We start from the raw sequence: 13,371 nt of genomic DNA on the forward strand, positions 1-13,371 counted from the left end.
GCTTTCCGGCAGCTTAGAGAAAAACTCAAGCAAAAAAAAAAAGACCCCCCGCCAGCAGCAGCAACCCTGGTCGAGTCGTGCCTTTCGCACGAAATGCCATTTCAGGGCTAAACAAAAGTTGTCTTAAAACGACCTTTGACAGCACAAAAAAGAGAGGAAAAGGGCTCCCTGGGTGGCCTCGAAAGACTGAAAGGCGGCGGGGCGGGGGGTGCAGACTGAAGGACGGAGAAAGCAGCAGGGCCTGAGGCTGGCTTGAGGTGGGCGAGGGAGGGGCTTCCTGCCCCTTACCGGCTTCTCTTGGGCTAATTCACAGCCGACTTTGCGGGCTGCGGGTCCTCTGGTTTCCCCCTCGGATTCTGCATTTTCAATATGTGAATAGCGGGGAGAGGAGGAAGGTCATGCGACTGACTAACTCCAAAAAGACTTACCATCTTCCCCCAATGATGCTCCTTAAACTCTTCCCCACTTGGGCTATCAGATTCCACCGCAAACTCTCCCTGACCTGGAGATACAGCAGCGAAACAAACACTTTGAATGAGTCTCCTTGACTTTTCTGGGGTTTTCTTTTCTTTCTTTTAAGTTGCATTTTCATTTCCGCCTGGGCATTTGCATTATCAAAAGGAAGACAAAAGCAATCCAGAGAGGGAAGCAGATTTCCAAATGCATGTTCTCTCCTCTACTCTGAAATGTGTTCATTTGCATCAAGCGCGAGCAGGCGGATTATGCCAGAAAGTGACCCCGGCAGCGGCGTCACCAGGAGACAATGGCGAATTTTGGAGCTGCGTGTGGCGCAGCAGAATTCAGGGGAACCGGCAGACAGATGGCCTAGGCTGGGGAGTGGGGGGTCTGTCTGCTTCCTTCCCCGCCCTCTGGGTCGCCCTTTCATTTCAGTGAGGCTCAGGCAAGGAGAACTTTCTCTTGGATCGGGCTCAGAACACTGAGGGCTCCTCGTTTTACAAGCGCCACCTTGCAGAGATGAGCGGATAAGGTGGCATAGAAGCGCATTCTCTGTGCCCGCCTCACTGAGCTCACGCAGGCATCTATAGCATTGTCCTAAATAAAATGATCTAACCGCCAGTTTGAAAGTTCACCACCCAGTTTCAATTAGTTCACTGTATAATCTAAGAACTTTTTTCAAAGGCTGTTGTCTTAAAAGTGTTTGCTAGATTGTTTTTGCTTGGTGAATTATTGCCCTGCGGGGATTCCAAATTGGTCCAGGCTCCTACATAACAAAAAATGCGGCCAGTGGGGGCAGGATTTCTCGCCCCCCGCGGCAGCCGCTGAAAAGGGAGAGTTCAAAACCCTCCAGAAAGAAAGAACTTTTCCGCAATGACCACAAAGCTGGACCGAGAGGTCCCAGCAGGAAAACAAAACAAAACAAAAAATGTCGCCTCGCATTCCACTGACTTTTTCGCAACCTGGTTGGCAAGCCTGAACTGAACTACCCTTCCCCGGCCGGCTTCGTCCCGACAACCTCCTAATCTACTGGGAAGGGCTCTCTGCACCCGGGAGGAGCGCCTCGCTACCACCCCGAAGCGCTTCGAGGACGGAGAAGGGGCCTCCGTGGGGAAGCGGAGACCAGGCAGGCAGGTGAGCGGCCCTGACGCGGCCAGCGAGCGCCTCTGTACGGTCCGGTTCTGCCCGCCCGAGCGGGACCGGCTAGAGATGCCCGCAGCCCACGGCTGCCTCCCAGGGAAGTTGAGGAACCCTCGGGGGCATTCAAAGAGCAGCGGGCCCTTTCTTCAGCAACCCTGGTGGCCCGGAGCATACCGTTTTCTGGGGAAACCGAGAGAGCCAAACGCACGGCCCGACTGGGGTCGCCGCCGCTTCCTGTAGGCCTGAGGGTGCCGGCGCTGGGTCTCAGCGGGGGCACTGGAGAATTTTTCCACCGTTGGAGGGAGATTTAAGGCAGTGGGGGCGGGGGGGCAGGAAAGAAAACCTCTGGGGCTGCGGGAAGCGAGAGCCGTCTCAGGGGCCCCTGCGCCTTAATCCTGCCGGAGTCCAGAGTCTCCGCCGCTGCCTTGGAAGCTGCCTCGCGCCCTGTCCTGCCCTGCCCTACCTTCCTCCTCCTTTCCCAGCGCTTATCGGGACAAAAAAGAAAAAGACACGAGGCGGGTTCCTGGATAAATGTTTTATGCGAGTAATAAAATATTGGCTGTAACATAAATAAAAACGGAGCAGGATGATACAGTGGCGGACCCGGCCCAACAGACCGGCGCCCGGCTCCGAGGCGGGCCTGGCGTGCGAGCAAAGGGAAGTCACAGCGGGCCAGGGCGGGAATCGGGTGCTGGCAGTTCGGACCCGGTCCCTCAACCTCCGCGCCTGCCGGATTCAAGGGGCAAAGTGGAAGCGAGCGCCGAGTCCCTTGTGGGTCGCTTTGGGGAGCCCAGGCGGCCTCTCCCAGACACCGCCCGGCTGGCAATAGAGGTTGCGCCCCTCCGCCCCCGCCCCCCGCAAGAAGAAACCGCATCCAGCTCAAACCTTGGGCCTCTCGCGTCTCTCCCGCCGGCCATAAGGCTGTTGCTGCTGCTCCAGGTTCGGTCGGTGGAGTTTCAAATAAATACAGAGACTTTAAATTAGAAAGAGAGTCGGTCGCCAGCAGGCGTAGGAATAAATTAACGCGCCTCTGCGCGCTCTGCTGCTGCTTGCCCGGTCCGGCGTCGTCGTCGTCGGGCGGGGCGGCTCGGCCATCTGTCTGTCCTAGGGCCGCGCCGGGGGCTCTCTCGGCCGGCCCCCGAGGGCGCAGTCCGTTGGCCCTGCGGGCAGGTCCCGCAGCCAGTCCCAGGCAGGCCAGTCCAGTCCTCGGGAGCCGTCCCCGCCCGGGCCGAGTCATTGCCCGGGGCTCTGGAGCGTGTGCGGGTGCTGATGGTGGTGCTGGAGCGTCGGCGAGGCGTCGGCGCCCTGCGCGTAAAGGTCCTGGTCCATGGTGGGCGCGTGCGGTGCGGCGACGGGCGTCATGCGCTTCTCCTTCTGCCGCCGGTTGCAGAACCAGACGCGTACCACCTCCTTCTCCAGCTGGAGCGTGTCGGCCAGCGAGGTGATCTCGTGAGCCGAGGGCTTGGGGCATTTGAGGAAGTGGCTCTCGAGCGCGCCCTTGACGCCCACCTCGATGGAGGTGCGCTTCTTGCGCTTGCGGCCCTGCGCCGCGATCTTGTCCAGGCTGGCCGGGCTGCCCGTGCTGGAGTCGGTCTCCTCCAGCCACTTGTTGAGCAGCGGCTTCAGCTTGCACATGTTCTTGAAGCTCAGCTGCAGCGCCTCGAAGCGGCAGATGGTCGTCTGCGAGAAGACGTTGCCGTACAGGGTGCCCAGCGCCAGCCCCACGTCGGCCTGCGTGAAGCCCAGCTTGATGCGCCGCTGCTTAAACTGCTTGGCGAACTGCTCCAGGTCGTCCGAGCTGGGCGCCTCCTCGTCCGACGCCGCCGACCCCGGCTCGTGGCCCCCCGCGTGGCCCAGGTGCGGCGGGGAGCCCTCCAGGTGCGCCGCCTCCGCCTCCTCGTGCTGGTGCGGATGGTGCTGGTGGTGACCGCCGTGGGGCGCGTGGCCATGGGGCAGGTGCAAGGCCGGTGCCTGCGGGCCCAGCATCCCGTTAAGCCCCGGGTAGGCCGCCTGAGAGTAGAGCAGCGCCTGGTGCCCACCGGCGGCCGTCGGGGACATGGCCGAGGGGCAGCCGCCCAGGTGATGCGCGGGAGCCCCCTGCCCCCAGTGCGCTCCGCCGCCGCCTCCACCGCCGCCCGCTTGCTGATGCACCAGGTGTGAGCGCGAGTGGAAGCCGTCGAGGTCTCCTCGCGGGCCCGCGCCGCCCCCTTTGGCGTGCTCCAGGTGGGTCCCCCCGCCGCCGCCTCCCCAGTCTCCAGTGGCGCCTGGCAGCCACTGATGGTGCGGGAGGCTGCCGATGGGGTGCCCCGGCGTGGCGGCCAGGCCCTGTAGGTACTCGTGGTGCATCATCTTCTGCACCTCGCGGTACGTGGGGCCCTGGTGAAGGCGCTCGGCGTCCGGCGTGGGCACAGCCAGGAGGGGGCTGCCGCGCGGCAGGTACTGCGCCGTGGTGGTGGCCATGGCGGCAGCTGCTTCCGCGTGGGGTCGGGTCGTCGGCTGGCCCGCGCAGCGCGCCTCTCACTGGGGCCCCCTCGGCAGGGGGACGCGCTTTAGAGTCCCGGCTCGGCCCCACGCGCGGCCACTCCCCCACGCGCGCCCCATTGGCTCCGCCACCCGCGACTGGCAGCCCGCACCGCACCTCCATAGGGCGCCCCCGGCGAAGGGAGACGCCCCCGCCCCGTCTGCCGGCGCCGGCCGTGATTGGAGCGGGAAGGCGCGCCGGGCGCGCCGCTCGGCCACTCAGCGCGTGGGGGGAGCGGCGCGGCCGCGGAGGCGGCAGCACCTGCTGGACGGGACGGGACGCGACGCGAGAGCCAGCCAGCCAGTCAGCGCGGGGTCGCCGGCGCCCTAGCAATCGCGCCGCGTCCGCGGAGCCTTCCGGAGCTCGGGCGCCGGTTCCCCCTGCTCCGCCGCTGCAGACCGGTGAGTCTGCCGGCTGGGGTTGGCACTAGGGGGGCGGGGGGAATACGCACTCCTGTCCCTCCAGACGGGTCCTATCTCAGACTCGGGGCGGAGGGGTTCCTCGCGTCGTTGCCCAGTTTCTCTCTCCTTTTCGGGCCTGAGGGTCTCGCGTGGGGGAAGGGGGGAGAGAATTTCGGGGGTGAAGAAGAGATCGGCCCGCTTTTGTGACGGCCCCTTAACAACTGTAAGGCCCACGATTTGGCAAAATTGCTGGGCGGAGCGGGGTGTACCTTCCTCTCCAATTTGGAGGGAACGTGCCTGCGAGAGGCCGAGAGCGCGCCTCTGCTCCGCAGCGAGGCCCAAGGGGAGCAAGCCGGCCCTTCTCCTCGCCCAACGCTCTCGATGCCCTTCTCTCAGGCATGTTTGGGTCTCCGGGAATTGTCTCCGCAGTGGGACCTGGATGGACCTAGAGGGAGCGCCCTGAGGCCACAGCGCTGGGTGAGTGCCTAGTTTCGCCCTCTTGCCCGCATTCCTGATGCTGTTGTCTGTTTCCACAGCTCTGCCGCGCACGGCTTCCTCTGAGAAGCAGAAGGAGTTTGAGCTTCCCTGAGCGGGTTTGGCCCTTACTCTCCAAAGCTTGCTGACAGAAGCGTAAATCCTAGGCACTAGCAACCAATGGATTCAAATGACAAGAAAGGAGATTCCGACTTAACATTAAGAAGAACTTTCTGACGGCAAGAGATGCTCGGCAGAGGAACGGGCTCCTTCGGAAGGTGGTGGACTCTCCTTCGCTGGAGGTTTGTAAGCAGAGGTCGGGTGGCCATCTCTCATAGAATCATTAGCTGCGATTCCTGCATTGCGGGGGGTTGGACTAGATGACCCTTGCGGTTCCTTCCAACTCTACAATTCTCTTTCCTGTCACTTGTTACTAGAAAGGGATGCCATAGTTGTCTGATGGTTCTGGGTTGGAGAAGATGGGATAAGCGGCTCGTGTGTTGCTGAGGTTCCCTTCCTCCCCCAACTCCCCTTGCAGAATGGGGGACGCCGTGGGGATGAGACGATCCTCCCAGCTGCTTTTATGAGGGTGCGCTGGGCTTCTGAGCCACTCCAAGTGCGCGCTCCGCATGCTGAGCGGGGCAGAGACTCACCTTAGACCACGTTGATGGAGCTCAGCCCTTCCTTCGCATCATTGCCACGCAGGAAGCTGGAAGGGGCACAACCGTTTCAGGTTTTATTCGACCCCCTCGTGAAGGCTTCGCTTTCCAGTGCCCACCTGCCAGATCCGGGTTCAGCACTCCGGGCTCCTCCGGGCATTTTCCATTGGGAACTTTATTTAGGAGTTGGCCCTGGGAGAGGGGAGAGGGGCGCTCCTGCCTGCAGGGCACCACATTGGGTCTTCCCAGCACGGAACGGGCAGCGCCGGGAGAACTGAGTTCCAGCATCAAGGTGGCCCCCATCTAAAAACCGGGCAGTGTTGTGTAGTGGGTAGTGTCGGACTAGGACCTGGAAGAGACCAGGGTTAAAATCCCTACTGGGCTATGAGGCTCACTGGGTGTCCTTGGCGGACCAGTCGCCACCTCTCAGCCTAACCTACCTCACAGGGTTGTTGTTTTGGGGGATAAATGAGAAGGGGGGGGAATGTGTTTGCCACCTTGAACTCTTTGGAGAGAAAAAATGTGGGATGTAAATGCAATAAATAAAAATTAAAAGGGTTTTTTCCCCCTTCCCTGGCCAGCCTTTCCTCAAGCAGTTTAGAGCAGCGCGCAGTCACCCCCCCTGCAACTTTCACACTCTCCCCAGAGGGCAGCAGCAGGACACAGGCGGAAATGCTTGTTGGGCAAAACTAGGCCAAGCGGTTGGAGAGGTGGGGGCGGGTGGGGGCTCCCATCATCTCAGAAGCCTAGTCACCCTCCTCCAGAGCTGGGGGTCTAACTAGTTTTTGTTTCTTGCTCACAAGGAGAGTGGGATGAAATGCCCCCCCGCGCCTTATCTTTGGCTCTTGAGCCCCAATCCCTCCGCAGCCTACAGCCACGTCAGGATGTGTTTATTGACCTTATGCAAATCATGTTTGTGCTGCTTCTCAGAGGGAACGGATGCGATGGAACCACCCTATCACCTTAGGAGCCACGGAGGCCAATGACTCACAGGCTGTCCATCCTCACGGGCACAGGATGGCACGTGAGCCACTGGTGAGTTAATGAGCGGTTGTATGAATGAGACCTTCATTCTCTGGGTCACCAGCTGGCTTCCTGTCAGCTTCGGAGTGAAAAGAGCCCCCCTCCCGCGTTAATAAAGAGCAATATATATGCATTGGTGAATAAACTGTTTTCTTTCGAGAAGCTGAAGTGCTCCTCCTTTTCCCTTTTCATCCTCACAGCAACCCTGCGGGGTAGGTTAAGCTGAAAGCTAGTGGCTGGCCAAAATACTTCACTGCTGCTGGGCTGGGGGGCACCACTCGCCCGCTCCCCCAGTTCCAGTGCCTCCCAGTCCTAGACTTTACAAGCTTGCAGACAGCCCACGCACGGCTAGGGCAAAAATTCTGTGCTGGGATTCCTGCGTAGCAGGGGGCTGGACAAGACGATCCTTTGAGTTCCTTCCAACTTTCTCGTTCTGTAGCTGTTTCCACGCCGGTGAAGAGGCAGAGGGCGATTGCTTGAGAGAGCCTCACAGAGATCGGGGGCAGAAACCACAGGGGTGGTGCTCAGCTCCTCTCTAACGCGGTTTATCCAGTGGACAAGGAGGGCAGCTGAGCTCGACCCCGCCATGTTGGTCAGTTGGGGGCGGGACGGGGGCTTTAGCAGGCCTGCCTGCTCCGGCGGATCCTAGGGCTTCAGCGCCGCTCCTGCCGCCGCACTAGCCTGAGAATCGCCCCGGAGTGTCGCTCGCGCCGAGTCGCCTGGAAGAAGCGCCCGCGGGCGTCCCTTTCCGCCGCTCCGGAGCGTTTCTGGCAGCGTCGGCTCCGGTTCGATGCCAGATCTGCAGCCCGAAGGAAGAAGGCGAGGCGAACAAGAGGAGCGGACTCGAGCCATGAAGCTCGCTCCCTCTCGGTCTTAGCCTACCTCGCAGGTTTCTTCTGCGGATAAAATGTGGCCTGCGGAGGGGACGGGACAGCCAAGCGGCTTCTTCGCGCCAGCCTTCGCCTCTGGGCAAGGGCGCGAGGGGAGTGTTTGTCTCGCTCTGAAGAAGAGAATTGTCGCGGAGGTTAAAAGCAGGAGCACAAGCGCCAGTCAACCCGCCTTCGGGGACGCAACTCCAGGCGGGCCGCGCTCGGCAGCTGCGGACAGGGCCTGGGGTGGCTCTCGGTTGTGCAGTGGTTGGCTAGTGGGCACTCTACACATGCTCAGAGGCTCTTTTGATCCCTACTGGGACGCGAGTGCCGAAGAAGCGGCTTCTGTGTGTGTGGCGTGGGGGCTCAAAAATATAGCCTCTAAAGTGGAAGGAGGGAAAAGGCACGAGCAACCCGAAAGGTTGGGGGGCGAGATCTGTCATTTCTTCCCGCAGGAGAGGCAAGAAGCAGGTTAGGCTGAGAGGCAGCATTGCTCAACACCAAAACGAGCCTGGCTGCCGAGAGAGCGAGGCGAGCCTGGAGTGGAGGTTTGCGCCGCAGCCTTGTGAGCTGTCTTCAGTTCTGGGCACTCAGGCGAAGCTCCTGCCCTCGAGATGCTTTGACGCAAAGCATTTGTCTTTTGCACTTGGTTTAGGCCGATGAACAGATCTTGGGGTGCTTGCGGGAAACAAAGCAAAGATCCCACAAGCCAGGAATGGACTTTGGGATTTATTTATTTTCAAGGAAGTGCCCTGGACATCCCTGTAAACTCCTTCCTGAGATGATCCTGGGATGGGTCTGGCAGTGCCCTTTTGTGTCCTTCCAGAAGTTGGTGCTGAGGACCCGCTGCTCTGGCTTTGGCTGCTCTTGTTCCCAGGTCTTTTTTTAAAAAACAAACAAACAAAAATCTCTCCATGTGAACCCACTGCGGTGGGGAGGTCCTCTGGAGAACTGGGCTGAGCAATAGCTGGCTCTAGCTTTGTGTGTGTGTGTGTCCGTGTCCCCCTTGCTTTTAAAAATGGTTCAATTTCTGGGGCATTTTTTAGTATAGCTTTCAGAACTGGTGATTTTGCTGCTTCTGGCTTTGCATTGTTGTTTCCCTCTGAGCTGCTTAGTATCTGTCTGCAAAGAAAGATGGGGTCTAAATGTCATTTTAAGTAAAGAGTTCTGGGAGAGAGGAGAGGGGAAAGAGAGAAGGGGGTCTGCTAGAATGCAAAATGGTGGAGAATCTTTGAGGAAATGGGAGAATGGCAGACTTTTTAAAAGGACTACATAAGCACACAAGGGCTCCCCTTTTATTAAACCCTTTAAAAACAGTTCAGAACCTGCATAGATCACCTGGAGGGTGAGAAGGATGAAGAGTGGTGTCTCATCATCCATGATGTCCATGATGGGCTATCAAATGCCAAGGTCTGTCACACAAAGGTGTCCTCCCTCAGCAAAGGAGCCCTGAGCATGAGGTGTAAAATGCAAGGGAAAGGGGGGTATTGTTCTTGTTTGTTACTGTGTTGTGCATTTTAGTGTTTCCGTATTGTAAACCACCCTGCAATCTTCAGGTGAAGAGCAGTATTTATATATTTTTTAAAGTCTAGGCCACCTCTGATGAAGTCTGGTTGCCTTATGCGGCTTGCTCCAAATCCTTCAGGCACATTTCATTGGCTTAAAAGATCTAAGTTGGGGGCTGTTGCTTGCTCGGGAGTAAAGGACTCACTCATGCCTGCTTAAAATTGCACTTCTGAACATGGGGAATTGGTTTGTCCATACATGCCACTGTGGAATTGGTGCTTTTCTTGATCATCTTACCAGTTGGATTCATGCAAGGGTGTGTGTGTGCCACAGTAACAATTCACACAATCCTCCCTCTTTTATTCCTCCTAGGAAGTACAACGCAGATTTGTTGGGGGAACGGCAACAACTTCTTTGTCTTGCTCCTCACAGGGCCGTTGTGTGGAAAGTGAGTCAGGAGCATGATGAGCTGGGGGCTCAGGTGAACATCTCAGATCAACCACAAACACCTTCTGTGGCTTTGCGGGTAGTTTTCCCTTTGTACAGGTATGTGCAGACTCTCTCAAGAAGCCAAGCAGGCATCAAGCTGAGCAAACATTTGACCAAGCCAGGCTCATGGAGCTAGGATATCATACCTTCCTGTCTCAGAGGCTGCAGCTCTGTTGTTGTTTTAAATTGTTTGCTGTATATAAGGACACCCAGTTGTTGGATGGATTTAGATGAGTAGGAGAGGATATTTTATTTAGTAATTATACTTCCTCTTTCTCACTTGTGTGAGAATACAAATATCTATTTCAGCAGAGTTAAAAATCACCATCCACGTGCAGCTTACCTCTGGATGCTATTAGGACAAGGTTGCATAACCTTCTGGAACAATTGTGATATCCAAGGATGCTTTAGGCAGACTTGGATTATCTTCTCCCTGTTTTATGTTTAACAAAAATGTCACTCTTGGACTGTTTAGTAAACAAAGTTTACTCACATCAAAGGTCTTGCCAGGATCCAATAGATGAAAACCAGGCAAGAAACAATCCTTAAAATGTTACAGATATCCACAGTCCAGTTCAAAATGTCTGGAGGAAAACAAAGAGAAGTCTTCCTAAATTGCAGGTAGGAAAAGAGTGAGTGCAGGAAGGAAGAGATAGGGATTAATGCATTTTCTTTTTCCCGCCACCAGGTTTGCGGGTGTGACATCATAGAGTCCCCTCTATGCGTGGTCCCCTCCATGGTGCCATTGCCTCTGTTAGTGACCGTCTAGCCATCATGTATTTCTGATTTTGGCTGCACACCCTCCCACACCGATACCATTGTTCTCTGGGAAGCTCCCACCCAAAATGATAAAACGCAATTTTTAAAAAATGATATATTAAGATAATCCTGCAGCCTATTTTTCAGTTCTGCTTGAGTGACCCGTACCTTTCAGGCTGTGGTCCCACATGGGGGACCCTTAAGTACTGCAGGCCCACATGGCTTGGATCGTTGGGCACAATATATGGGGCTGAGAGGGAATAGAAACAGGGGATCCATCCTTGGGAAGGGACCACCAAGGTGTTACCTTCACTCCCTGCTATGCTCCAGCAGCTGCATGGTTAAAAATGTTGGTCCGTAGAGCAAGACTTGCGGGTTCCTCCAATCCCCTCATTTATTGATTTACTTACTGCATTTATATCCCACCTCCCCCTGCGCGCACTTGGCTCTGCCCCATCTCATTTAATTCCCACAAAACCCTGTGGCGTTGGTTAGGCTGAGAGGCAGTAACTGGCCCAAAGTCACTCAGTGTTAAGGATTTGCTTCCTAAATGTCCAGCGTTGTTATGTGTTTGGCTGTCAGATCCCTGGGAAATGGGTCTCTGCCTGCAAGAGGTGTCCCACTTGCCTCTACTTTTTAACCCTCTGCTTGTCAATGTGCAAATAAAACACTTGCTTGAAAATTTTCTATTCTGCCAGGCCTATGCAGGCAATTCGGAACACATCCTTCTGCAAAGGTTAACTGAAGTTGGTTCTTAACTCTTTCAACCTTTTTATGGTTTTTAACCTATGGTTTTTACGGTTTATGGCTGTAAACTGCTTTGAGATAGATAGATAGATAGATAGATAGATAGATGATAGATCAGGGGTCATCAACGTTTTTGGGGCATGAGCCAGTTCACGATCCTGCAGACACCACGGTGGGCCAGTGTGTGTGTTTGTGTGTGCACACAAACACCATTTCCACTCCTTCCGGTGTGGAGGAGGTGTTCGCAGCTTCCCATTGGCTGCAGGAGCTTCTTGCAGCCAATGGGAAGCTGGCCAGCATTGCAGAAAGTGATCTCTGCTCTGCTCTGCTCTGCGCCAGTTTAGCACGGCACATGGGAGCCAACCGAGCGGGCAGCAGAGGTCCATGGGCCGGTTAAATGATCCCCATGGGCCGCTTCCGGGTCTTAGATTGCCTATGCCTGTGATAGATAGATAGATAGATAGATAGATAGATATGACATAGCAGCATATCAATTTTTAAAAATAAAAATAAATAAATAAATAAATGGTAGAAAGAGACAATTAAGTCACCAGGTGCCTTTGCATCCTCTTCATACAGTAGACCCTCAGGTTATGTTACTCTCGAGTAATGTAAACTTTGGTTTGCGAAAGCGGCAAACCTGGAAGTATTTTTCCAGGTTTCACCACTCGCGCATGCACAGAAGTGCTCTATCATGCCATGCGTCTGTGCAGAAGCGGTGCCTCTGTATACAGATTTTTCAGGGTGCGCACGGACCCCCAGAATGAATTAAATTCGTATCCAGAGGGTCCACTGTATTTGGAGAGCACCTAACTGGATTCCACATGGCTTAACTTAATATGCACTTCGAAGGAATACGTGAAGGGAAACAAGAGGAGATTTCCCACTACAGATATGTGAATCTCAGTGCACACAGCGAAAAACAGTCACCCTTAGACACACACACAAACACACATCCCACCCCCCAACTCATTTTGTGACGTGGCGGTTAATCACTTATGGGATGGAAAAGTTGCGTCTGAGGCATCTGTCAGTGGCTTCTCGGAGGGTGTTGCCAGCGCTGTTTCCACGCCAGGATCCCAGCAGTTTCCCTCTGCTTCGTTCTGCCTCTGAGATGTGCGTGTTGCAAGGGCCTCCTTGGCAGAGGCCCAGGACTTCTCAAACCCGTCTTGCTGGAGCCGAGATCTGCTCCGCAACTCGTCTTTCTCATCCTGTGTTTCGCCAACAAACTCCCACTGCTGTCAAAGAGGCCCCGAGGAGGAACTGGCTTCTCTTCCAGCCTGAACTCGTCCGTGGTGCTGGTGGTGGAGGAGATGGTGCTGGTGATGATGCGCTACTTGGCTGCTCTTGCTGCAGCTCTTGAGCTTTTCATCCTCCTGGTGGCGGTGGCTGCCTGAGAGCCGTTTCTAGAGCTCAGTGGTGGCCTGGGAAAGTGGTGAGAGGTCTACAGGTATGGGTGGCTCTGCCCTGCCTCTACAGTTGGAAGCAGCAATGCTTCGGAATGCCAGCTTCTGGAAACCACAGGACAGAAGAGTGTTGCTCTTGTGCCTGAATCCTGCTCACGGGTTTCCTTTTTGGGGGTATCTGGTTGGCCACTGTGAGAACAGGATGCTGGACTAGATGGGCCATTCGCCTGATCCAGCAGGATCTTCTTGTGTTCTCATGATGGGAAGATGGGCCACTGCCCCCACCTCTCCTTGCCTCTGGTCACTGGGAAGACACAAGGCCACTGAGCGATGTCAACATGACACTCCTGTTCCCCTCCTGCTCCTCTCCCATGTCTCCTGGATTCTGAAGAGAAGCCATCATGGGCTAGTAGTTATTTGGAAAGCTGTAGGAGTGGTGGTATTCTTTTAGGCCAGAGCTGGAGAACCTGAGGTCCTCCGGACGTTACAAGACTGCAACTCCCATGATCCCAGGGGAATGCTGGCTGGGGAAAACAATTACAGTGGTACCTCGGGTTAAGTACTTAATTCGTTCTGGAGGTCCGTTTTTAACCTGAAACTGTTCTTAACCTGAAGCACCACTTTAGCTAATGGGGCCTCCTGCTGCCACTGCACCGCTGCTGCATGATTTCTGTTCTCATCCTGAAGCAAAGTTCTTAACCTGAAGCACTATTTCTGGGTTAGTGGAGTCTGTAACCTGAAGCACATGTAACCTGAAGCGTATGTAACCCGAGGTACCACTGTACAGTGGGAGCCCTGTTACCCTGGTAGTTAACACAGGAAAAGCTCATAGTTCTTCCTGTCCTCAAGGGATGGAGAAGTGGCATGACTTTGCCTTCATGCTTCATAGAATCATAGAACCTGCAGAGTTTGAAGGGACAT

The 13,371-nt window shown here is 55.7% G+C and overlaps 1 protein-coding gene and 1 long non-coding RNA gene across 3 annotated transcripts; one reads left to right on the plus strand and one right to left on the minus strand.

Moving 5' to 3' along the window:
* The first annotated feature begins 1,043 nt into the window (after positions 1 to 1,043).
* On the plus strand, positions 1,044 to 10,979 carry LOC128418975 (uncharacterized). 2 transcript variants are annotated; one of them, XR_008331795.1, is made up of 4 exons: positions 1,044 to 1,590; positions 5,055 to 5,294; positions 9,422 to 9,595; positions 10,039 to 10,979. It is a non-coding gene; the product is annotated as an uncharacterized LOC128418975 (long non-coding RNA). The 2 variants fall into 2 exon arrangements; XR_008331794.1 differs by lacking the exon at positions 1,044 to 1,590 and having other exon boundaries at positions 4,910 to 5,294.
* POU3F1 (POU class 3 homeobox 1) lies at positions 2,117 to 4,261 on the minus strand. Its single transcript, XM_053399191.1, has one exon. It carries the CDS (start codon positions 4,054 to 4,056, stop codon positions 2,830 to 2,832), a length of 1,227 nt encoding a protein of 408 aa, XP_053255166.1. The 5' UTR covers positions 4,057 to 4,261; the 3' UTR covers positions 2,117 to 2,829.
* Positions 10,980 to 13,371: the final 2,392 nt, after the last annotated feature.

The sequence above is a fragment of the Podarcis raffonei genome, chromosome 8, assembly GCF_027172205.1.
Source record: "Podarcis raffonei isolate rPodRaf1 chromosome 8, rPodRaf1.pri, whole genome shotgun sequence".
NCBI classification, from domain to species: Eukaryota; Metazoa; Chordata; class Lepidosauria; order Squamata; family Lacertidae; genus Podarcis; species Podarcis raffonei.